Source organism: Cherax quadricarinatus, chromosome 41, assembly GCF_038502225.1.
Source record: "Cherax quadricarinatus isolate ZL_2023a chromosome 41, ASM3850222v1, whole genome shotgun sequence".
NCBI lineage: Eukaryota > Metazoa > Arthropoda > Malacostraca > Decapoda > Parastacidae > Cherax > Cherax quadricarinatus.
In genome coordinates, this window is record NC_091332.1 from 5426955 (window position 1) to 5454307 (window position 27353).

Genomic DNA, 27353 nt, shown 5'->3' on the forward strand with positions numbered 1-27353 from the left:
AGCGTAATTTAATTTATCCTAATCCAGCTAAATATATTTTAGATAAGTTTACAATAAAATCATTTGTAGATTTCTTGAAAACAGTTTTTACAGCAAATATTTGAATTTTCGTAGGGTATATTTTGGAAACCACGGAACGGGTGGGGTTTGAACCCATGGCAAATGGGTTCAATGGGGAGCGCTAAACCTGTAGGATTATACAGCGCATGTGGAGGGGATGAAAGGTATTCAGGCTCAATTCAGGGAACTGGAGCACAAATCCAATTCCCTAGATCGAGAGCCCCTCAACCAGCATCAAGGAACCTCCCTTGAGGAGGAAATGAGTCCTGAAACTCTAGGAAAGTTTATCCCGGAATGTGGGCAGTCCGTCGTTTTCTGTAAGGGGAGAAGAGGATACTGGGCAGGGAGTTCAGTCAGTAGTTTGTCATGGTTACTTGTAGTGTACGACTGTGGTGGTGACTGGTAGTGTACGACTGTGGTGGTGACTGGTAGTGTCCGGCTGTAGTGATAGTATTTTATTTGTAAGGGAAAGAAAACATGAAAAATTGCTGATGCGGGTCACTATCACATGATGGCTCAGTAGTAGAGCTTTTCATCATATGAGCGAGGCTCTCTAGTTCAACTTGTAAAGCATAAAATGAAAATCACGACATGACAGAACCTCCACTCTATATGAAAATGCACACCACAGTGGTAACAGAATGAGCGCCACGACTCTGGTAGATGCATCTCAGTGCTGATCTTGTACATAAATTTCAAACATTGGAGTTTATAATGTCACGTGATCTACACTCGATGAGAAAGTATCACAACACATGGGCGTAAAAGATATAAAATGTAAATAAGTTGTAAAACACAGAGACCTTATTAAGATAACATAAGAATGTAGGAACACTGAGCAGACCTACTGGCCCATGCAAGACAATTTTCTTTTTTTCAAGTCTACAAAGTACATGTGAAACGTGAGAATGTATATAGTGAGGATGGAAGGAGAGGTGCAGGTGACCTGATCTGAACATTTATCCTCATATCTGTATGATGGTGAAGATCAAAATTTTACTAGCATACTCTACTCTGTGTCCTTCCTGTGGCTATGGAACACGGAGCCGTAAGTTTGAGGTTAATCCTCAAAAGAATATACCGTAAGCAGTTGTGGAAAAAAAGTAATTTTTCCTCCCAGAAATATTCTTGTCTCTGTCTCCTCACTAACTGTCGTAGTGTGTAATAGTGTTCCTAGAAACAAGAGGCTGACTAGAGGTCCTGACAGCATTAAACTTCTCTGAAATTGGTTGTAAATTATGATACCTGTAAGCTGTTAATAAGGACATTTATTAAAGGACATGTTTCGCCACTGATGAAGCCAACGGTGGCGAATCATTTAATAAGCACCCTGAACTGTTACAAGTATCATCATTCCCGGGAATGATGATACTTATGAATATTATACGTGCTTTGATCTCCCTAACACCACAGGGATAGGCAGCTGAGCAACTGGTATCATTTAGTGCAATGCCATGACCAGACCAAGAAACAAGCAAGTATATTTTAAAATATATTTCTACTTATAACTTATTACAATTGTGACCAGGTGTGGACGTGTGAATGACCCATTACTTTGTAATGTGTTCATGATTGTAACCATGTATAGAAGTGTAGATGATTCATTGCCTTTGTAACTTGTCATGATTATGACCAATCAAAAATTTGGGATCCAGTCCCTGGATCCATTATGTACCTGTAATCTTTTGACTACCGCCCAGCTTCATCAACAAGGCATCTCCAGGTGTTTAATTGAATTTAATACCGGGTAAGACTACATTCAACACCAACAGCAATTATTATTCTTATGAGAATTAGAAGGCTCTACATCATTATGTTAATAATAATGATAATAATAATAATAAATAATTAAATTAGAATGTCACCAAATGCTGAAAAAAATGTGTATGGTATGGGTATTCTTTACATTCAGGTATTACATTTATTATCAGCAAGGCATATGGAAACTGAGAAGTGTTTATCTCTTTGAGGTGACTTCATTACCTACGCGCAGTAGATGGGTTTCAAACCCAGTTTTACAAATTAAACACCTGTTAAGTGGGGGAAGTGACTTAATGCCGGTGAAAGGCTTTTAATCCACCGAACTGGAACTGTCTCTCCTTGAATCATCTTAAGAGGAGCATTACAGTAGGCCTACAGACCCATTCCCAGGCGCGGTATAATCCTTACTGGCTCAGCGCTTGCTTATAACTGTATACAATATTTATATTTAGGTCAGTTGAAGCATTCAAGTTAATGGTGGGGGTGAATGGGTGCTTTGGGCGGATGGTAACTCGGCTACAGGAAGGTCCTGATGGTAGTGGTGGTGCTTCAAACGTCAAGAAACAAGGCAGAGTTGGTTGATAGGTTTATTAGATTTAGAGCTTGTTGACTACACGAGGCTTTATGACGCCTACTGGCCCATGCTAGACTAGATTAAGAGCACCTTGGAAGAAGTTCAATCATGGTGGAGGTGACCGAGTCTGATCATGGCACCGTGCAGGAAGTTTGACTGATGGAAGTATAGGAGTTGAGTTTAGTTAGCGTGGATCAGTGAGAGGTGGAGTGGTACACTAGATCAGTGGGAGGTGGAGTGGTACACTGGAGCAGTGGGAGGTTGAGTGGTACACTGGAGCAGTGCGAGGTTGAGTGGTACACTGGAGCAGTGCGAGGTTGAGGGGTACACTGGAGCAGTGGGGTGCAACAGGAAGACACAATTATTGCTACTTACTACCCACTGCACCAGTGTCACCATCCTCGCCTCATCTTCCTCCATTAATTCTCTTACCAGATGCTCAACGTTAATTTTTTAATGCTCCATATTAACCTAAAAAAAATATTTTCTTTAAGTCAAGTTGTTAGGCTAGCCTTAATTGCGTTAGGCTGGACTGGGTTAGATTAGGTTACACTGCGTTAGGCTGGACTGGGTTAGGTTAGGTTGAGTTTAACAAAAGTGGCGGTACATGGTATTGGAGAAAATTTCTCTCGTGGATCGACACATGGCTGACTAATATGAAGCAAAGCGTTTGCATGAATGAGGTGAAATTAGAATAAGCCCATACTGGATCACAAGGAAGCTCCACAAGGATAAATTTTGGGCCCCCTTATTGTTCATAATTTACATGACTAACATAAGAATGGAGGTGTATTCCCTATGTTAGGGAATAAAAACTGATGAATAAATTTACTGACGATATAATTCCGAATAATCAATTCGGAGGAGGATTCCACTGAATTTCAGAAAGATTAGGACAGGCTAAGGTTGTGGTCCGATAAGTAGTATATAACAACAAGAAACACGATTGAATACATAGTGGCTAAAATGGGTTCAAAAGGTGTACAGCGGGTGTAGAGGTGAAGTCGATGCAACAATGGTATGTTACTAATGGTGTCAGGTTTAGTGTGAATTAGTTTAGCTAATATTTCTGGTAATGCGAATGACCCTTAATTTGGTGTAATAGTTTTGGTTTTGGCGATCAATGCTGAAGCTAAAAAAACAAGTCCTGCCTCGCCTGTCTGCTTCCTTCATTACTAGTTTGGCTTCGGGGAAGTTCGTCAATTGTTCGTGATGTTACAGTGTGCTGTGCAAGCGTTGTTCATGCCATGCCTCTGGCAAGCATATCTTCTACAGCTCTACACATCATTGGTAAGGCCTTATTTAAATTAAGTCGAACTTAAGCTAAAGGAATCTTATAGGAGTCAGGAATCGCGGGAAGAACTAAAAGCCATAAATGAAATCGAAAGAAACCCAAAGTATTTCTTCTCCTTTGCCAAATCAAAGTCGAGAACAACGTCCAGTATTGGGCCCCTACTTAAACAAGATGGGTCCTACACAGATGACAGCAAGGAAATGAGTGAGCTACTCAAGTCCTAATATGACTCAGTTTTTAGCTAGCCACTAACCAGTCTGAGAGTCGAAGATCAAAATGATTTTTTTATGAGAGAGCCACAGAATTTGGTTAACACAAGCCTATCTGATGTTATCCTGACGCCAAATGACTTCGAACAGGCTATAAATGACATGCCCATGCACTCTGCCCCAGGGCCAGACTCATGGAACTCCGTGTTCATCAAGAACTGCAAGAAACCCCTATCACGAGCCTTTACCATCTTATGGCAACTACCCGAACACACTGTTCCTAGCTCCGACTAACCCATACGAAGTCTCCCTTATTATCAACGCACTGAAAAACAAGGCAGGAGATTTAAATACCTTACCACCCTTTATATACAAAAAAGCGTCACAAGTACTATCACCAATCATTGCAACACTCTTTAACAAATCCATTGAATCCTCCACCTTCCCTACAGTTCTCAAAATAGCAAGGGTCACCCCGATCCATAAAGGAGGAGACCAAACAGAGTTGAATAACTACAGGCCAATATCCAATTTACACCCTCTCTCAAAAATCTTCGAAAAATTAATTCATAAACGAATCTACTCCTACCTCATCTCCCATAACATTCTCAACCCCTGCCAATTTGGATTCAGGCCTAATAAAAATACTAATGATGCTATTATACACATGCTTGAACATATATACACTGCAATAGAGAAAAAAGAAGTCCCACTGGGGATCTTCATTGACTTACGTAAAGCTTTTGATACAGTTGACCATGACTTGCTCCACGTAAAATTGTCACACTATGGTATTAGAGGGCACTCCCTCAACTACCTCAAGTCTTACCTCAGCAACAGAAGCCAATATGTGTACGCAAATGGGGCAAGCTCTTCCGCACAACCAATTACAGTTGGTATCCCACAGGGAAGTGTCCTTGGCCCTCTTCTCTTTCTCCTATACATAAATGACCTACCAAATGCTTCGCAATTACTCAAACCCACACTATTTGCAGATGACACCACATACGTCTTCTCTCACCCGAGCCCAGTCACGCTAGCCAATACTGTAAACACCGAATTACAGAAAATATCTACCTGGATGAGGACTAACAAACTTACACTAAACATTGACAAAACCTACTTCATTCAGTTTGGTAGCAGAGCTACAGACGTACCTCTTAACATAACGATAAACGGATCACCTATCACAAAGCTAACAGAGGGAAAATTCTTAGGAATCCACCTCGATAATAGACTCAAATTTCATACACATATACAACAAATTTCTAAGAAAATTTCCAAGACTGTAGGCATACTATCGAAGATACGGTACTATGTTCCACAGTCAGCCCTCCTGGCCCTTTATCACTCTCTTATTTACCCCTATCTCACCTATGGAATTTGTGCATGGGGCTCAACAACAACTAACCATCTCAGACCACTAATTACCCAACAAAAGGCTGCAGTTAGAATGATAACAAATTCTCACTACAGGCAGCACACTCCACCAATATTCAAAACACTCAACCTACTCACCATACAAAACATCCATACTTATTATTGCACTTATTACATACATAGAACACTTAACTCTGATATTAACCCTCCCCTCAAACATCTCCTTGCCAACCTCAACAGAACACATGACCATAATACAAGGCACAGATCACTCTTTGATGTTCCTCGTGTCCATCTCACGCTATGCAAAAACTCAATGCACATAAAAGGCCCTAAAATCTGGAATTCATTACCTGTAAATATGAAAGAAACACTACCTGTTTATAAATTCAAGTCTCTTCTCAAAGTTCACTTACTCACTCAAAACCAAATAAATACTGAATAACTGAACCATATAAATTGTATATCCTAAATGTTACTCACAATTATATCACACAAATGTTAAACCTAACTTTGTTATTTTTTTTTTAAATACACTACCTGAATGAACAGCAATGCATGCAACCACATGACCTGTCAGAGAACTTTCACGTAATACTCATTTGTAGGTTTTATAGTTATCTGTTTACAATAATGTCTTATCACTGATTTCATCATTGCTTAGTTAATCTTAAGTTAATTTTAAGCCAGCCCGTAATGCTATGCATATAAGTGGCTTTGGCATGCTGCTCTTACCTGTATTTTTTTGTACCTCTGTATGTATGCTAAAATTTATAAATAAATAAATAAATAAATGGAGAGGGAGCATGGACACGGGGGTCGTCCCACAGTTACTAAAAACAACAGAGCAGAGCAGGAGATGCAGAAATTAACATTAAGATCGACAACACTCTAATTACCAGACATAATGAGGGCAAATTCCTAGGCCTATACCTTGACAACAACCTGAATTTCAGCACCCATATTCAACACATAACCAAAAAAGTATCCAAAACTGCTGGGATCCTCTCCAAGATACGATACTACGTGCCGCAAACTGCCCTTATCATACTATACCATTCACTTATATATCCATACCTCACCTATGCTATTTGTGCTTGGGGATCAACTGCAGCAACACACCTAAAGCCAATAATAACCCAACAAAAAGCTGCAGTAAGAATAATCACTAAATCCCATCCCTGGCAACACCCCCCCCACTCTTCATAGATCTAAACTTACTCCCTGTTCAGTACATCCACACTTACTACTGTGCAATCTACATCAACAGGACCTTAAACTCCAATATCAACCTTGACCTAAAACGCTTTGTTGATAGTTGTGACAGAACCCACAGGCATAACACCAGACACAACATCTCTACGACATTCCCCGTGTCCGACTAAACCTTTACAAAAATTCAATGTATGTCAAAGGCCCTAAAATCTGGAACACCCTACCTGAGAACTCTAGAACTGCAGACACATTCATCACCTTCAAAACTACCATTAGAAAACATCTTATCTCCCTGATACACCCCATCAACTAACTACACGAATACCACCTGGTGGTTCACACTTACACTCACTCACCCATTTGACCATAAACAGAAATATTAATCTCAATCTTAAAATAATGAATCCTATGATACTCCAATACTGAGACTATGTACTGTGCCAAAACAAAAGCATTCACATTGCTAAACTCACAAACTAGTATTTAGTCACTTAGCCATAATACCAACTTACCTCATAATTTGTAATATTTTAAAATAAAGAATTAAACTAAGTCTGCCCGAAATGCCTAGCCATGCTAGGCGTTCTAGTGGTACACTCTGTAATCATTATTTAACTACATGTAAACCACACAACAACCAAATTCTGTAAATTCAACATTGTAATCTTTATAGAGAATAAACTTTGAATTTGAATTTGAATTTGAACAGACATAGCCCCACTCCACAAAGGGGGCAGTAAAGCAACAGCAAAGAACTACAGACCAATAGCACTAACATCCCATATCATAAAAATCTTTGAAAGAGTCCTAAGGAGCAAGATCACCACCCATCTAGAAACCCATCAGTTACACAACCCAGGGCAACATGGGTTTAGAACAGGTCGCTCCTGTCTGTCTCAACTATTGGATCACTACGACAAGGTCCTAGATGCACTAGAAGACAAAAAGAATGCAGATGTAATATATACAGACTTTGCAAAAGCCTTCGACAAGTGTGACCATGGCGTAATAGCGCACAAAATGCGTGCTAAAGGAATAACAGGAAAAGTCGGTCGCTGGATCTATAATATCCTCACTAACAGAACACAGAGAGTAGTAGTCAACAGGGTAAATTCCGAGGCAGGCACGGTGAAAAGCTCTGTTCCACAAGGCACAGTACTCGCTCCCATCTTGTTCCTCATCCTCATATCTGACATAGACAAGGATATCAGCCACAGCACCGTGTCTTCCTTTGCAGATGACACCCGAATCTGCATGACAGTGTCTTCCATTGCAGACACTGCAAGGCTCCAGGCGGACATCAACCAAATCTTTCAGTGGGCTGCAGAAAACAATATGAAGTTCAACGATGAGAAATTTCAATTACTCAGATATGGTAAACACGAGGAAATTAAATCTTCATCAGAGTACAAAACAAATTCTGGCCACAAAATAGAGCGAAACACCAACGTCAAAGACCTGGGAGTGATCATGTCGGAGGATCTCACCTTAAGATAAGATAAGATAAGATTTCGTTCGGATTTTTAATCCCCGGAGGGTTAGCCACCCAGGATAACATTGTATCGATCGCATCTGCTAGAAAAATGACAGGATGGATAATGAGAACCTTCAAAAGGCCACCGAGGGATGCCAAGCCTTCAAAATGAGGGATGCCATGATGACACTCTTCAGGTCACTTGTTCTATCTAGGCTGGAATATTGCTGCACACTAACAGCACCTTTCAAGGCAGGTGAAATTGCTGACCTAGAAAATGTACAGAGAACCTTCACGGCGCGCATAACGGAGATAAAACACCTCAATTACTGGGAGCGCTTGAGGTTTCTAAACCTGTATTCCCTGGAACGCAGGCGGGAGAGATACATGATTATATACACCTGGAAAATCCTAGAGGGACTAGTACCGAACTTGCACACGAAAATCACTCACTACGAAAGCAAAAGACTTGGCAGACGATGCAACATCCCCCCAATGAAAAGCAGGGGTGTCACTAGCACGTTAAGAGACCATACAATAAGTGTCAGGGGCCCGAGACTATTCAACTGCCTCCCAGCATACATAAGGGGGATTACCAACAGACCCCTGGCAGTCTTCAAGCTGGCACTGGACAAGCACCTAAAGTCGGTTCCTGATCAGCAGGGCTGTGGCTCGTACGTTGGTTTGCCTGCAGCCAGCAGTAACAGCCTGGTTGATCAGGCTCTGATCCACCAGGAGGCCTGGTCACAGACCGGGCCGCGGGGGCGTTGACCCCCGGAACTCTCTCCAAGTAAACTCCAGGTAGACCTGCCGGTAATACCTGTTCGTCTCTGCTGCCAATGTAATACATCCTACCATCAGGAAGGATCTGTTAGACGAAAAAAAAAACGCATTTCATCTACAACTTGTCGGTATTCCCCTTCCACCTACGATTCCAGACAGATTAATAGTACTATCAGTTAACCAGGTGTCGAGCATCTCCAGCCTTCTTGCCAAGAGTTTTACCAGCATAGCCAACATCACATTCAACACAATCACGGACTTGTTGTCAGGGAGAAACCCACACCACATAGAAACAAGCACTGGCATCTATGCCAACCCATGTGGAGCGTGACAAACTATCCGCGGGATACTTTGTGAAGCTTGTGACCACGCATCAGGGAACACAAATGGTCATGTCAAAGGAATCATTTAAGCAACGTCTGCATCATACACTGTCTCATGAACTTCAAAGACGCCAAATTAATTATCAGGGGAAAGTGATCAACACAGCAGACTCTATGGAGGAAGCTGCTCATATTGTCACTCTCAATACATAATTCTGGCAGTTTTACGGTTCCAAATGTTCCGGCCAGATCATCCTGCCTAAACCGGACACAGCCGTCATTAAGCTCTACTACATACAGCACCTTTTCTGATTCAATATAAATACTCCTTTGCAGGAGAAACGTTTATGTCCTAATTTGCATTTGCAGTTGTGTTCTTGCTCACTGGGAGGTGCCTTGATGCCTACCAGGGGCTTTTGATCCACAGAACTGGATTTATCCTCCCTTTCCTTGGATCGCACCTCATTGACTCCCATCCTCCAGGTGCTACATGACACCTACGGGTTCAGTGCTTTCCCCTGATTAAAATAAAATCTACAACAACAAAAAACTGGAAAACACACTACAAATCACAAAATGTACCTTCGATCTGATGTATTATTTTTTGTTGATTTCCTTTTGCTAATAATACCAAGGGTAGAGGATAAGAAGGCACGTATACTGTATATGCCTATATAAATATAAGCTTAAATAACTATGTAACTTCTCTTGTCCCCGGTATTTAAATCACCTCTGTGTTTCGACTGAAAAAGCCTGCTGAGCAGGCGAAACGTCTCGGTAATGCAATGACAAAGATACTAATAAAAATAAGTCAAATTGTTTGACTTTATTCGGGTGTCCTAGTTTAAATTCTGCATAATTACCATATAAGACCACTTTAAAAGTTTAAAATTATGTATGAGGACTATACAGAAACTTGTACGCACTCAAGGAAGACGTCTGTGAAGAGCCCAGACAATCATTGGCCAAGTCACACCTGCAGCTCCAGAAGGCTAACTCCACTTAACCAATTACACCGAGTCAGTCAAGCTGGCGAACTGGGTGACCCTTGAGTGAACCAGCCGCATACACCCGTGTCCGTCTTTTGACATCTGACACAACTACGACCAAGACCAAGTGTGCAATAAACATGGTAGACAGAATACACTGCTAAGTAGCACTGAAGGAAATTCTTTGGCAAATTGTAAGGGTAGGTTTAAGAATTGTGTGTGGGAATGGCTGAGTGTTGGGCTTATTATGTGTCAGTAGCCTACTGCCTTGTTCCTTTTTTTTTATTATAGCTGTGACTGATTTCGAGAGATAGTTATTCTGTTATTGAAGCTCAACCTGTAGCTAGATTATTAACTGCCTGGTCAACTAGGCTATTGCTGCTTGTAGCCAGCATGTCTATTTAGCCATTACAAACTGACTGACAGGCACTTCTTACGTTATTGAAGCTTATCATACATTTATAATAAAATTTAATTGACATTATGGTTTGGGGATCTTTAAACAGTATATCAAAAACTTTATGTGGGTAGCCCTAACATCTTTTGGACTTAGAAAAATAAGTCAGTTAAATTTGCTTGCAAGGAAAGCCTGTCAGTTTTCGGACCCTACGCACACTGGAACTCACAAGGAAAATTTGCGGGCCTTATGCTGTTCCAGAGCTTTATGGATGCTATTGTTTTCTTAGCACTTCTTCAGACTACCTATTTCATCTCCCTATATGATACAGCACTTGTCATCACTGATAAACCGTAGGTTACTACACTAAAGAGCACTTGAGATAAAAGATGACTTTGCACTCAGCTAGGCCTCAAGATATCTCCACAGAAAGCGTCGGCGATGTTTCTACGTTCCAAGTCGAAACAGAGATAATATTGAACACCTTTCAAGGCTGAGGGACTGAGCACCTCAAACTACTTCACATGTTCCACTGTTCCCAGCATTATTCTCTGCATTGGACTGATAAAAAGAGTTGGCGAAACGTTTCCACAAAGATGCCTAAGTGCTGCAGATGTATCTTGTTCAGATACCAGAGACACTGTACAATGTATGCTCAATTGAGTAGAAATCTACGCTTTATTAATGCCCCTGACTAACTTCGACAAATATGTTATTAGGAAGGTTTAGTGTAGTTGAGTGTGAGTAAGACCTGCCTAACAGGGGCCAGCTTTCCTACTGCAGTGATCTTTTATTCGTATCCTCTCATACTTCCTCCCAAGATAAACTATATCAATGAAGATAGCTGAGGGCTCACAGGTTACATATGTGCCTGGGATGATATTGTAGTATCAACATTATATGCATTGAAGAATTGAGACACTTATGCAACACATGGGAATCTTTATTGAAGAAACGTTTCGCCACACAGTGGCTTCATCAGTCCAATACAAAGTAGAAATGGGTAAGGAGAGTAGAAGTATGAGGTAATCAGTCCCTCAACCTGGATTCGATGTGTTCAGTCCATCACTCTTGTAGTAAGTGCAGCATAGGGCCAGAGAGGTGGCTTATATACTTTGTATTGGACTGATGAAGCCACTGTGTGGCGAAACGTTTCTTCAATAAAGATTCCCATGTGTTGCATAAGTGTCTCAATTCTTCAACTTGTCGGTTTTCAAAACCATTCATCACATCTGTCAGACACTGCAACATCATGGAATCTTGGTACAAAGACTTCAACGCTTGCCCAACCTTTGGACGATGACCTACTTAAACTAGTGGCAGGTCCCACTAAGATCCCGCCTCCTCCTGCTTCAACTCATCTCACCGCAGTATATAAGCCACCTCTCTGGCCCTATGCTGCACTTACTACAAGAGTGATGGACTGAACACATCGAATCCAGGTTGAGGGACTGATTACCTCATACTTCTACTCTCCTTACCCATTTCTACTTTGTATTGGACTGATGAAGCCACTGTGTGGCGAAACGTTTCTTCAATAAAGATTCCCATGTGTTGCATAAGTGTCTCAATTCTTCAACTTGTCGGTTTTCAAAACCATTCATCACATTATATGCATTTTTGTGTCCTTTTCCTCTTAATCAAACAATGAATCAAATCGTAACAATTCTCATATCCTCGTGAATATATGATTATTATTAATTATCATTATTATTATTATTATTATTATTAAAGCCAATGAGCAGGTGATGGTAGAAGATAGAATGATACATCTACATGCTACTTCTTGGTTGCCATGTGACACGGCAATATACACTTTTATTTCGTTCTCTTTTATCATTTGGAATAGTCAAGGTTCCAGGATGGAAACGTGTCCATTAAAATGTCCTGGAGTGCACCCACTTGTCCTTTAACTGTAGAGAACAGCTCTTCAAATGACCAAGTCACCCCAGATCTAGCAACAATTGGCCTCAATTCAATGCCTCCTTCCCTGTACATCTCACCCTGGTTATGTCCGTCATGTTTTTACGTTCTTACGAGTGCATCACACAAACACTAGATACTAAATACATCATTATAACTATTTCAGTGACTAGGCTATACAGACACACGAGTTGAAATTCAGTCACGTTAGACAGTGTTGGTCTGTGTTGAAAATGGTATGATCTATGAGACACTTGTGTAACATATGGGAATCTTTATTCTGGAAACATTTCGCCACGCAGTGGCTTTTTCAGTCCAGTGCAGAGAAAGGTGAAAGGAGAGGAGTAGTTTGTGGTAATCAGTCCCTCAGCCTGGAGTCGATGTGTTTAGTCAGTCTTCAGAAAAGAGCAGCATATTTCGCGGAGATGGGGCTTATATACTTATGGTAGATGAGGTGTAATTTTCTCAAGACTGATGGACTTAGCACATCGACTCTAGGCTGAGGGACTGATTACTTCAAACTACTCCTCTCCTTCCACCTTTCTCTGCAGTGGACTGAAGAAGCCACTGCGTTCGAAACGTTTCCATAATAATGATTCCCAAATGTTGCGCAAGTGTCTCATTTATCAACTTGTCGGTTTTCTAACCCATTTATATGAAAATGGTATAAAATACCGACAATGTGATAATCAAGACATGTGCAACAATTGGATATCTTTATTGTTGAAATGTTTCGTCTACACAGTAGACTTCTTCAGTCAAATACTACACCAGGATGAATTACAGCAGTTGGATATGCTGAATGTTGAAGACAGAGTAAAACAACTGAAGCTAAATCATGTTTATAAAATTGCTCACAAACAGTGTCCAGAATATCTTGCTGTCAATTTTGTCAAGGTTGGGAACCAAAGCAATCATAGTACTAGGGGGAGAGAGCACAACTTTGTAGTACCCACAGTCAGTGTCCAGGCTTCAAACACCTTTTATTGTACAGCAATAAAGGAATGGAACAGACTACCCGCACATGTCAAAGCCAGTCACAGCATGAACTAGTTCAAGAAGAGTGCCAAAAGGTGTCTCATGAATGTAGCTACAGAAAGAGAGGGGAATGATTTTCTATTTTTAGCTAACATACATGTAAATTTTACCTTATTCCTAGTAATGACCCTCGTATTGTAGATAGTCTTAATGACCCTCGTGTAGTACATAGTCTTTTTAGTATGATAATAAGATGTTATCTTCATTATAGAATAATAAGAAAATATTATAACCTTTATATTATAATAATAATAAGGTAAAAGGACCCCAATGGAAATAAGTCACTCTGTCTGACTTTTCTGGGTTATCCCAGGTTCTCTACACATATGCTGCTATGTATGATAATTTTATGTAATTGTATTTGTGTATACCTGAATAAACTTACTTATTCCTGCCTCTGTATTTGACTAAAGAAACCTACTGTGTAGGCAAAACATTTCAGCAATAAAGATATCCAACTGTTGCACCTATGTCTTAATCATTAATAATGGTCTAGTTACATGAAGAACCTTGTATATATATATGCCGACAGAATGCGAGACATTTGTACAATATCAGGAAACATTTCACGTCTGGTAGCACTGACCAAGTGTCCAGGAGCCATACGTTTCCAGTGTTTTTATTTACAAAATTCTAACCTTGTGTGCGCCAGTAAGCTAGTGTAGTGCTCTTCTGTTACGTACTTATTTTACATAAAACTAACAAATTTATACCCATTCTGTAATATAGGTCCAAGACGAGTAGGTCCTTAAAATATCTCCCTTCAAAAATAGGAAGGTCTGACGTGTACTTGAGATGCTAGAAGTAGCTAATTCTTTGGACAGCTTTAAAAATAGTATTCAAAGGTATGCGCGAGGATACCCTGGCATGAACCGATAGACTAACTTCAGTGTTTTTATATTCCCATGCTCTTTATGTAGACAGGGAGGGAAGAGGCGGGGCGGGAGGATGTGGTAGAGGACATGGAGGTGATAACTAGGGGGGTCCCGTCCACAGGTGGACATTATCACGGCTGAGTTGGTCCGGGAGACACGATTATCACTGCTGGAGTGACGTCGGGTGCTAGCGTAATATAACCTAGAAACAATAACCTAAGAGATGCTGCACGGTAGTCTTAACAGCAGCTGAGTGAAGGAACTCGTAACGAAACAGCTGAAAAGGAAAGACAAAGTTTAGCGGCGTTGATATTGATGAAATTTAACTGAAGGAAAGGTGGAGTAGGACTGGTGAGGTCGTATATGCCACTCTGACTTGGAAACGCCAGTATCAACATCAACAGGGTCACATTGTATCAAAATGGAGGTGAAACAAATGCAGTTCCTCTTCACTGGGATCATATTCGTGCTAACAACGTGCATGGGGCTGGCGCCGGTGGTGCTGAGAGGAATGTTCTCCAAGAGGTTAATGCCTCGAGCTGCTCTCAGGACCAGACTCCTCTCCTGTGCCTCCTGCTTCGGCGCTGGGGTCTTCATCTTCGTTTGTTTCATGGGTCTGCTACCTGCTGCAGATCGTAAATTCCACCATTTCCTTGAGGTAAGACTAACTTAAAGCTGATTCCTTTTATGGTCTTGTTGACATTAATTTGTCGGGAAAATCACCTGAAGCTTGATCAGATCGTGGCACTTTGACCCCCCAAACACAAATCGGCGATTATTATTATTATTATTATTATTATTATTATTATTATTATTATTATTATAATCAAAATCTCACTCTAAACATATTGGGGTCATCACACATCAACGAATACAGAGCAAATCGTTGTCCTAAAAAGCTTTTTGGAGCATGTCTTTCTTGTCAATGATTTACTGATGGGAGAGGGCGAGCTGAGCAGCACCTGCCTAGTATGTACCAATAGGCCTCATGCAGTGCTCCTCCGTTCTTATGTACTTACATAAAAAATGTACTCTTTTTGAGAAACTGCTGCTTAGTAACAGCCTATAGGATTTTAGGCGAAGTTATCGACTTTTCAAATCACCGATGTCGGAGAGTTTACCATTACTCTCAGTTCTGAAATCATTTTAGTTCCAAGAATTTGACCTGAGCTAACTGGTTAGGGCATTGGCTTAAGCCGGTAGGAGATTTGGACCTGCCTCTCATGGGCCAGTAGGCCTGCTGCAGTGTTCCTTTCTTATGTTCTTATTTGGATCATTTCATCAAATCCTTCAGCTTAATATCCCTTTATATATGTCTCTCTTAGGATAATCTAATCTGGCGACAGTTCTCCATGTTTCCTGTAAGGTATATGTGTATTACAGTGTTATCAGCCAGAGTATGGACCCAGAGATAAGATAAAATTACCTTATTTCCAAAGAAGATACAGAAGTGCTTAAAACTGCAGGTATATATAACTTATAAGGAAAAGTCCATGGTTATGTGTGGCATTTCGGGCAGTCTTATTAATGCTGTGCAAGAAAGGTATAAAATACCGACAATATGAAAGTTAAGACACATGTGCAACATCTGGATATCTTTATTGTAGACGTTTCGCCATCCAGTGGCTTTATCAATACAGATTCTAGGACATAATAGGAAGACAGTAGAACTATATACAAAAGATGAGGTAATCAGTCCCTCGGCCTTGGTGTTAGTTAGGTTAGGTAAGGTTCGTCAGGAAACAGGACAAATGTTTCCTGACGCGGGTCTTAGTCAGATGATGACCCGCCTTTGGAGCTTTTGGTCATCTGACCGAGGCCTTCCGCTGGCTTACCGGTCCACCCCTTTAAAAATTATGGTCATTTATAACCAGTCTTTGGTGTTAGTGTTCACAGCATCGTGGTGGAGGAGAATCTCCTCCACCACGATGCTGTGAACACTAACACCAAGGCCGAGGGACTGATTACCTCATCTTTTGTATATAGTTCTACTGTCTTCCTATTATGTCCTAGAATCTGTGAGGATTGAGACACTTATGCAGCATATGGGAATCTTTATTCAGGAAACGTTTCGCCACACAGTGGCTTCATCAGTCCAATACAAAGAGGAAGGCGTAAGGAGAGGAGGAGAATGAGGTAATCAGTCCCTCAACCTGGAGTCGATGTGTTCAGTCCACATCGACTCCAGGTTGAGGGACTGATTACCTCATTCTCCTCCTCTCCTTACGCCTTCCTCTTTGTATTGGACTGATGAAGCCACTGTGTGGCGAAACGTTTCCTGAATAAAGATTCCCATATGCTGCATAAGTGTCTCAATCTTCAACTTGTCGGTTTTTCAAACCATTCATCACACCTAGAATCTGTATTGATAAAGCCACTGGATGGCGAAACGTCTACAATAAAGATATCCAGATGTTGCACGTGTGTCTTAACTTTCTTATTAATGCTAACAAATATAAAAATATATTGCACAATACATATAAATGTAAGGCACACTAAAACATGAAATTACATAACGTAATAAAAAATTTAGTGAAAATTTGGTAGTTAATGAACTACATTAAATTAAATTTTTTTATGTTAAATTATAACTGAAGAGAATTAAAAGAAAAGCAGATATGATCAAAAGGAGATATGATCAAATTAAAAAAAAAATGAATATGGTGGAATTCATATCTTGGACGTAAAATTATAATAACAATATAAGACTTACATTTTGAAATCATCTGGAAAGTTATTCCACGTATTTCTCTTAGCGTATATATGCTGGGAGTTTTCTTTAATCCCTGTTTTAGAGGTTAAAGTAATATCGTCTGGTGGTGAATAGGCTACGTTCAGCCTTAATCACCCTAGTGTAGTTGATAGGTTATAAGCTCCATTAACTAATCAACCTTTTATATACACTGAGTTTCAACATAGATTCAGAACACGACTAATATGGAAGAGGTGTTTATTTCGCGTGTGTTGCCTCTGTTATCTTGCGTATTTCTAGGAAGGTTCTTAGCATCAGTGTGTTTTATTTTGAAGATGTGGAGTACATAGTACTGTATGGTACTAATATTTCGTTTATAGATTTGAATAAGAGCAAAGTGTGTTGCCAAAAATTTGAGCTTGTGGTTGTTCTGATAGCTGCCTTTTGTTGTGTGATAATTGTTTTGAGGTGGATAGTTGAGATAGAACCCCAGCCTCACTAAAGTTTTCTTTCTGTCATGCGGTGCTAGTGTTCCAGCTCATTTGTTTCCCATCAAGAAAATGTAGCCGTAATAAATATCTCATTAGTTGCTTTTGTGACCATTTACCTAACAGATAAACGGTAACTTTACGAATAATTATGTGGGATAAACACTACACACAGAACACATTGAAAACTTAGTAACAGGCGGCTTTGGCCTTCAACTCTTGAATAAACACCCATTCTCAATAGAGTATTGCACGACCCTTTGCATAGCCCTTTCAATATAGTGATTATTTGGAACAAAAATAAAAAAATCTTCGTCACTCTCCTGAGTGGAAGTCTATCAATGCCTAACTGATGTCCACATACACAATAGTATTGTATTTATCTTGGTCTACTACCTTAAGCTGACCTGCCTAGCATAGACCAGTAGGTTTGCTGCAGTGTCCCTTCTTGTGTTCTCGAATACCTTAATGAAAATGGTTAGTAAATTCATAAAGCAAGAACACCCCTTCGTAAATCCGTGCCGAGTATAGTTAACTTTGCCACTAGGTGCTGGGTCACACAGACGAGAGCTGGGAGGTCTTCGCAGAGTTCCCCTGGGGGTTCTTTGTCGTCACCTGTGGCTTCCTCATCATCTTCACTATTGACAAACTGGTAAGCTCATCTGCTAGTGGAAATTTAATTTTAAGGTATTCAGTTCTTGAGCTATGATTACAATTATGCCATTCTATGAAAGGTATTGAGTCCTGTAGCTGTTATTACCCTGGAGATAAATTGTATAAAATACCGACACGATGGAAAAATAAAGACAAATACAGTATAATGCAATCCTTTATTGACTGCTTTTCGCCCATACCTGACTCTCCACCCTATATATATACTCATGATAGCCACTACGTTTCGCCCACACAGTGGGCTAAACGTAGTGAGTAAAGGGTAGTATTATACTGCATTTGTATTTATTTTTCCACCTGTTATTACCCTTCCACCCCATATCAGGAATAAGACCCACAACAATCAACTAACACTCACATACATGTACCTATTTAATGCTAGGTGAACAAGCGCAGTATGTGTGAGAAGAGTTCTGTGACTTCATTTATTAACCCTTACAGGCCACTTCTTTTAATCACAGCGTAAAAAGAGCAGAGCTATAACAGAAGTGCTTGTAACGTCTCACAACCCTTCCGCAATTTTGCAGATAAAAGTTTAGACGACGTTTCGGTCTGTCCTGGACCATTATCAAGTTACAACTTCTTAATAGCAAGACAGTTGTTCAGGACGGAACGAAACGTTATCCAAACTTTACAAATTCCGAATTAGCTGTAAATTTGACTCACGAAATCGTAATAACACGATTGCAAACAAACCATACCACGAATTTTAATATTGATCGCGGGTTCTAACCCCGCCCGTGGTATTTTTTTTTTTTTTTAGCTGCAAATTGTTTGACCACGGTACTGTGACGTTTATTCTCCCTGTAAAGCACTGACTTTACAGGGAGAATGACTTTGAATCTTCTTGCTTGCATTTCATCTCCAGTAATAACAATGGACACTTATTCCCCTGCCGTTAAACAGGTGCACGCCATGGAGCACTCCCGCCACAGCAACAGCGCCACACACAGCCTGCTGGCCAAACAAGCGGTGAGAGCATCCATTGCTGTGGACACGCTCAGTGAGCGACCTCGTAGTGTAGATGCGAACGCTGTAGATGATCAACACCTTCACCATCTCTGTAGCGACCACCAAGGTGGGCAAGAGAGCGAACGTGAGAGAGAAAGAACGAGTGAGCAAGAATAAGAATGAGAAAGCTATCAATCATTATGACCACGATCTTAAGACCACGTGTTTTTTTACGCAGGTGGGCACGGGGTACCTTCCTCGGTGATCTTCCTCATGGCCCTGGGCATCCATTCACTCTTCGAGGGTATGGCCGTTGGCCTCCAGACGGAGAAAGACAAGGTGCTTGAGTTCTCCTTGGCTATCATGGTTCACGAGGCCCTCATGGCTTTCACCTTCGGCATGGAGGTAAGCAGGGAGGGGGAGAAAATGAATGGACAGTAGCAAAAAATGGGGAAGGAAAAGGTGGGGAGGGAGGGTACGCAATGTGAAGCATAATTTCCACTTTAAAGAAAACGATGCGAGTAATTGGAGATATCTTTCTCTTTCTTGGATCAAAATTGATTATCTTCCATTTCTCAGGTGCTGTCTGACCCTTAAGGATTTATCGCTGCCTTCCCACACCAGTAAAACTGCTTATCAGCCATTATGCAAAGTGAACTTCTTCCCATTTATAGTCAAAATTCAAACATTCAGAATTAAAAAAAATATCAAAATATGTATATTACACACACATATTCGATTTTTTTATCGGCTTCATTTATATTAATTGTTTTATCAGCATATTATTATTATTATTATTATTATTATTATTATTATTATTATTATTATTATTATTATTATTATTTGGGCCTCGACGAACATAATCTTGATGACTTTCTGTGTTTGGCAGGTAAGCAAGAGCCATGTGTTGAGTCGATGGAGCAAGGTGATCTATGTGCTGATGTTTACCTCCACCATCCCTCTGGGCATAGTGGCCGGGGTGGCCCTTCAGAATGCACCCTCAGACAACAGAGAAATTGTTTCCGCGGTACTGGAGGCCTTTGCAACAGGTACACATGCATATTGAGACCAGACCAAATTCTTAGGCTTTATTTTGCTTACATTTTCATGTACTTTTCTACGTGTTTTTTAAGCCTGAATATGTAAATACAAAATAACTTGGCCAATTAAATGTATTTTATGTTATAATATAAATATTTATATTTATATTATAACAAATATTTGAATATCCTTGGATTCTTGTGTGGCGACACTTTTTCTAAATAGGGTGAGAAACCTATCCTAGGTAGGCTAACATGCCCAAGCACTGTTATATAGTACCGGGTACTTAATCACTGATACTCGACGCTAGTATACCAGAAGTTGCTGTATGACCCTTGTAGTTTTAGCGTTTCTTTTTTATTATAATAATACCAGCAGTTAATCACTGAGGGCATCATCTGACATAGACCTGTGTTAAGACACTTTCATGTTTACTTACGAATTAAATACTAGTATACAGACGTTCAAAAACATATCTATCTCAAATTTCATAAGTTTCTTTCACTGTCAGGTATCTTCATACATGTGATATTCATCGAGGTACTAGCTAAGGAGTTCCCCGCCCTTCACCACCACGAGAAAGACATCGACCAGGATTCCATCACTTACTCTCCGCCTTCAGAGATCTGCCTTATGATGGAGAAGGTGGCGTGCATATGCAGTGGCATTCTCACCCTCGTTCTTATCAATGTGTTTATGCATGCGCACCATTAAATCCAACTACGTCGATCCGAAGTGTCAGGCACAAGTGTCACGCCTACTTTTAGTGCCGTAGGCATCATTGATACCACAGTCAATACTGGCCACACGGATGACGAGGAGTCGCTCCCATTGTAGTATTAAAACTGTTCGTTTGAGTAATTAGGTTGTGAAGAAGTCAGAGTTGCCCTCAGTCACCGTGTGGACGATAGGTCAAGTACCATTATGTTTCGTCCTTGTAATATTATGGTCACAATAAAGATATTTAATGTAGTGAGGACCCATAGCCTTGAAAAAGAAAAAAAGGGGGTTCAGAAAGAAGTCTTGAGTTTGCTCCTTGAGGCCGTATGCCTATTTTCTTCTCCCCAGACTATAAATGCCGAGGCAGTACCAAGATGTACTCTTTTATATTTTCAAGTGTGCCAGCATTTATTTGGTCTTGCAAGATGGTGACATTAACCCAGACGTAGCGAGGCTTGGAAATTCTCAAATCATTCACTCAAGTATAAATAAGTATCGTATTATTGTATAACCCATACGGGTTTAGCGTTTTATTATAGTATAAATAAATGAATTAGTATTTATTTTCTTAAGGTATATAAATATGTTGCAGTATTTCTCGATATTTAGTCATTCAGATTTATTCATGTAATACTTTGACTCGCCTAAACTGTCCATTTGTATGAATGAATAAACAGTTTTGTATGTATTTTGGCTACCATTTATCCTCAGTGTGCATCGAGAAATAAACCACACTGAATGGTTTTATTGGATTTTCCTGGGTTACTAACCCTTCGGGGGTTAATAAACCGAATAAAATCTTTTTGAAGACACCTAAAGCCGATCTTGCTGGTTAATTTAGTCTCCCAGTGTTGATCATTCAAAGAAAACTATGAACATAAAAAATTATCAAAGAAAATAAATTTATGAAATTGGACAACTATTGTAAAATATTCATGATTCTTTAGTAAGCAAATACAGTTACATAGGTTATTATACATAGCAGCACATGTGTAGAGAACCTGGGATAACCCAAAAAAGTCAGTGATTTATTTTCATTGGGGTCCTTTTGTTACCTTATCGATAATATTACATTACAAAAGTTCAATGTGGTAGATACGAAATATAAAAAAAAGACAAAATAAAGTATATAAAACATTGAATAATAGATGATAAAGATAAGCAGAATACAAGAATTATGATAATATATAAAAATATGAACATTAAATTATAACAAATTTCACTCTGAAAGTTAATTATCAATCTGTTGGAATTGCAGGAACACACCAAAGGAATAAATTATAGAATGCTAGTAAAATTATGAATAACAGCTAAAAACAATGAATATATATCAGAAATTAATAATCATCTCTAGGGAATGCATTTATTATCTTAATAACAGATGTTGATAGGGACTTGTCCCTCCTTGGTGGGACAGCCATTGCCAAATAGCAGTAGGTTGTGCCAGGTTCCGTTGTTTGCAGGAGTATCATTGACTTTCTTGAAGAGGTCAGCGAATTTGCTAGCAGCTTGAGGGAGAACTGCTTTGGGGATGTGTGTCAGCGACCTGGTGGATGTTAATTTGATTGCAGATTTTAGGTCCTCTGTAGAGGTGAAGTCGCGGTAGCTGTCTGTTCTGTCTGATGGGAGGGGCTGTTGGTTGTTCCTGCTAGGAGCTCTCTGGGAGCTTAAACATCCATTGTGTGCACGGATGTAAAGTATTTTTGACTGGTGATGAAAAGTTTACACGCAGCCTTAATGACCCTCGTGTAGTCGATAAGCTTTAAACGAAATTAACCAACAGCCAACCAACTTGTGTATGAGTCCTAAATAAAAATTTGCTTTCTCTGTGGAAACTTGTGAGGGTATATCAGTCATGAGGTAGTTGCTGTCTTCACAGATTCACTGAGGCGATATTCTTACCTTCACAAATTCCCTTTTTAACACTTTCTAAATACACAAGCCTATCTGATGTTATCCTGACGCCAAATGACTTCGAACAGGCGATAAATGACATGCCCATGCACTCTGCCCCAGGGCCAGACTCATGGAACTCCGTGTTCATCAAGAACTACAAGAAGCCCCTACCACGAGCCTTTTCCATCCTATGGAGAGGGAGCATGGACACGGGGGTCGTCCCACATTTACTAAAAACAACAGACAGCCCCACTCCACAAAGGGGGCAGTAAAGCAACAGCAAAGAACTACAGACCGATAGCACTAACATCCCATATCATAAAAATCTTTGAAAGGGTCCTAAGAAGCAAGATCACCACCCATCTAGAAACCCATCAATTACACAACCCAGGGCAACATGGGTTTAGAACAGGTCGCTCCTGTCTGTCTCAACTATTGGATCACTACGACAAGGTCCTAGATGCACTAGAAGACAAAAAGAATGCAGATGTAATATATACAGACTTTGCAAAAGCCTTCGACAAGTGTGACCATGGCGTAATAATGCACAAAATGCGTGCTAAAGGAATAACGGGAAAAGTCGGTCGATGGATCTATAATTTCCTCATTAACAGAACACAGAGAGTAGTAGTCAACAGAGTAAAGTCCGAGGCAGCTACGGTGAAAAGCTCTGTTCCACAAGGCACAGTACTTGCTCCCATCTTGTTCCTCATCCTCATATCTGACATAGACAAGGATGTCAGCCACAGCACCGTGTCTTCCTTTTCAGATGACACCCGAATCTGCATGACAGTGTCTTCCATTGCAGACTGCAAGGCTCCAGGCGGACATCAACCAAATCTTTCGGTGGGCTGCAGAAAACAATATGAAGTTTAACGATGAGAAATTTCAATTACTCAGATATGGCAAACACGAAGAAATTAAATCTTCATCAGAGTACAAAACAAATTCTGGCCACAAAATAGAGCGAAACACCAACGTCAAAGACCTGGGAGTGATAATGTCGGAGGATCTCACCTTCAAGGACCATAACCTAGAAAATGTACAGAGAACCTTCACGGCGCGCATAACGGAGATAAAACACCTCAATTACTGGGAGCGCTTGAGGTTCCTGAACCTGTATTCCCTGGAACGCAGGCGGGAGAGATACATGATTATATACACCTGGAAAATCCTAGAGGGACTAGTACCGAACTTGCACACGAAAATCACTCACTACGAAAGCAAAAGACTTGGCAGACGATGCAACATCCCCCCAATGAAATGCAGGGGTGTCACTAGCACGTTAAGAGACCATACAATAAGTGTCAGGGGCCCGAGACTGTTTAACTGCCTCCCAGCATACATAAGGGGGATTAACAACAGACCCCTGGCAGTCTTCAAGCTGGCACTGGACAAGCACCTAAAGTCGGTTCCTGACCAGCCGGGCTGTGGCTCGTACGTTGGTTTGCATGCAGCCAACAGTAACAGCCTGGTTGATCAGGCTCTGATCCACCAGGAGGTCTGGTCACAGACAGGGCCGCGGGGGCGTTGACCCCCGGAACTCTCTCCAGGTAAACTCCAGGTAATACGAATGGACGAAGGATCAACGTGAACGGCGTCACACTAAAATGGTATATATATTAAGACTTTCACTTTGTACAACTCTATTGCTAAATCTTAGCTATGACCTTTTCCTGTTGTTAAATCTTTTTTATGACCTTTACCCTTGAGCTCCGCCTCACTTATTTACTATATATCTCTGTACTCCGCCCTGTTAATATAATATCTTTATTTCTACAAGTACATGTACAAGGTATACAGGCCTAGCTGACATCAGTGACATACTACTATATAGAAAGCAGCTTGTTATGCTGAGCATTTCAGGAAAATTAGGTTAGTTTTGTCCAGGAATGCAACCCACACCAATCGACTAACACCCAGGTACCCATTTTATATTGATGGGTGAACAGGGACAGCAGGTGTCTTACAGAAACACGTCCTTAATGTTTCCCAGCCACACCGGAGATTCGAACTCCAGATCTCAGTGTGTGAGCTAAGTGTGTGATGAATGGTTTGAAAAACCGACAAGTTGAAGATTGAGACACTTATGCAGCATATGGGAATCTTTATTCAGGAAACGTTTCGCCACACAGTGGCTTCATCAGTCCAATACAAAGAGGAAGGCGTAAGGAGAGGAGGAGTATGAGGTAATCAGTCCCTCAGCCTGGAGTCGATGTGTTCAGTCCATCAATCTTGTAGAATGTATTGATGGACTGAACACATCGACTCCAGGCTGAGGGACTGATTACCTCATACTCCTCCTCTCCTTACGCTTTCCTCTTTGTATTGGACTGATGAAGCCACTGTGTGGCGAAACGTTTTCTGAATAAAGATTCCCATATGCTGCATAAGTGTCTCAATCTTCAACTTGTGAGCTAAGTGCCCTAGCGACCGAGCTACGGAACACTGAGTACACTGAGCGTTGATAAAGCATGATAAGGTTCAAGGCCCTGAGGCTCAACATTCACAAAAACAACTTTGAGGGTACAGTAAATTGTATGTGGGAGAGTAGTGACCAGGTGAGAGAGCAATGACCAGGTGAGAGCAATGACCAGGTGAGAGAGCAATGACCAGGTGAGAGAGCAATGACCAGGTGAGAGAGCAGTGCCCAAGTGAGAGCAGTGATCAAGTGAGAGAGTAGTGACCAGGTAAGAGTAGTGACCAGGTGAGAGCAGTGACCATGTGAGAGAGTAGTGACCAAGTGAAAGAGCAGTGACCAAGTGAGAGAACAGTGACCAGATGTTTATATACATAGTAACACTTTCTGGCTGGGTGACCACCACTGGCTTGAGACACCAGTATTTCAGAGAGCAAGATATGTATGCACTGATGTTTAAACTAACCAGTCACTCGTCACGTCCTGTTATTACGTACTGACTTGTCGTCAGCTTACACACCATCACTATCATCACCATCATCATCCCCACCACCACCAGTCTTACCCATCACAAGGCCAGTGAACCCATTCAGATTTAATCTACTGTGCATTTTAACTGCAGTTTATGGTGGTATTTTGCTCAGGAGTAAATTCACTAATTTTAGCGGCGTAATAAAGGAGAATGTTGCGGGTGCAGCAGAACAATAGACGCGGCATGCAGTTAATACAACAGATTATAGGTACAGCAGACAGTGAACACACGAGATGGAGTAGTAACAACAAACACTGAATACTGCCAAAATGTAAGCCCAGGAGACAGCAGGTACAGTTTACATCAAGAACAAGACAACACTAATCAGACTAGTAAATTTATTTAAGTACAGGTACACATAAGTACAATTATCATATACAGTTTAACGTGTAAATTACCTAGGATAAACCCAAAAGTTCGAAGTGACTTATTTATTTTGGGGTCCTTGTAATATCAGAAGGAACAGCGAAATATTGGTAGAACAGACAGTTGGAAGTAGAAGAAAAATGAACCGAGTCAAGGTGGGTTGTGAGTGAGGGTACGACCAGACAGGAAGCCAGGGTGGGTTGTGAGTGAGGGTACGACCAGACAGGAAGCCAGGGTGGGTTGTGAGTGAGGGTACGACCAGACAGGAAGCCAGGGTGGGTTGTGAGTGAGGGTACGACCAGACAGGAAGCCAGGGTGGGCTGTGAGTGCAGCAGGGTCACACAGAAAGCCAGGGTGGGTTGTGTGGGCACAGACGCGGACACACCAAAACCCAGGGTGGGTTGTGAGCGCAGCACAACCACACAGAAAGCCAGGGTGGGTTGTGAGTGCAGGCATGACCACACAGGAAGCCAGGGTGGGTTGTGAGTGCAGGCACGACCACACAGGAAGCCAGGGTGGGTTGTGAGTGCAGGCACGACCACACAGGAAGCCAGGGTGGGTTGTGAGTGCAGGCACGACCACACAGAAAGCCAGGGTGGGTTGTGAGTGCAGGCATGACCACACAGGAAGCCAGGGTGGGTTGTGAGTGCAGGCACGACCACACAGGAAGCCAGGGTGGGTTGTGAGTGCAGGCATGACCACACAGGAAGTCAGGGTGGGTTGTGAGTGCAGGCACGACCACACAGGAAGCCAGGGTGGGTTGTGAGTGCAGGCACGACCACACAGGAAGCCAGGGTGGGTTGTGAGTGCAGGCACGACCACACAGGAAACCAGGGTGGTTTGTGTGGGCACAGACGCGGACATACCAAAACCCAGGGTGGGTTGTGAGTGCAGCACAACCACACAGAAAGCCAGGGCGGGTTGTGAGTGCAGGCATGACCACACAGGAAGCCAGGGTGGGTTATGAGTGCAGGCACGACCACGCAGGAAGCCAGGGTGGGTTGTGAGTGCAGGCACGACCACACAGGAAACCAGGGTGGGTTGTGAGTGCAGGCACGACCACACAGGAAGCCAGGGTGGGTTGTGAATGCAGGCACGACCACACAGGAAGCCAGGGTGGGTTGTGAGCGCAGGCACGACCACACAGAAATCCAGGGTGGGTTGTGAGTGCAGGCATGACCACACAGGAAGCCAGGGTGGGTTGTGAGTGCAGGCACGACCACGCAGGAAGCCAGGGTGGGTTGTGAGTGCAGGCACGATCACACAGGAAGCCAGGGTGGG

General features: G+C 41.4%; 1 protein-coding gene across 3 annotated transcripts; it reads left to right on the plus strand.

The window, feature by feature from the left end:
- Window positions 1-425: 425 nt before the first annotated feature.
- On the plus strand, window positions 426-21547 carry LOC128695889 (zinc transporter ZIP1). Of its 3 annotated transcripts, none has more exons than XM_053786829.2 (7): window positions 426-488; window positions 14417-14953; window positions 18023-18127; window positions 19054-19225; window positions 19337-19503; window positions 19988-20147; window positions 20651-21547. In XM_053786829.2, exons 2-7 carry the CDS (start codon window positions 14717-14719, stop codon window positions 20851-20853), a joined length of 1044 nt encoding a protein of 347 aa, XP_053642804.1. In that variant the 5' UTR covers window positions 426-488; window positions 14417-14716; the 3' UTR covers window positions 20854-21547. The 3 variants fall into 3 exon arrangements, with proteins under 3 accessions (XP_053642804.1, XP_053642805.1, XP_053642806.1); XM_053786830.2 differs by having other exon boundaries at window positions 439-493; XM_053786831.2 differs by lacking the exon at window positions 426-488 and adding an exon at window positions 503-521.
- Window positions 21548-27353: the final 5806 nt, after the last annotated feature.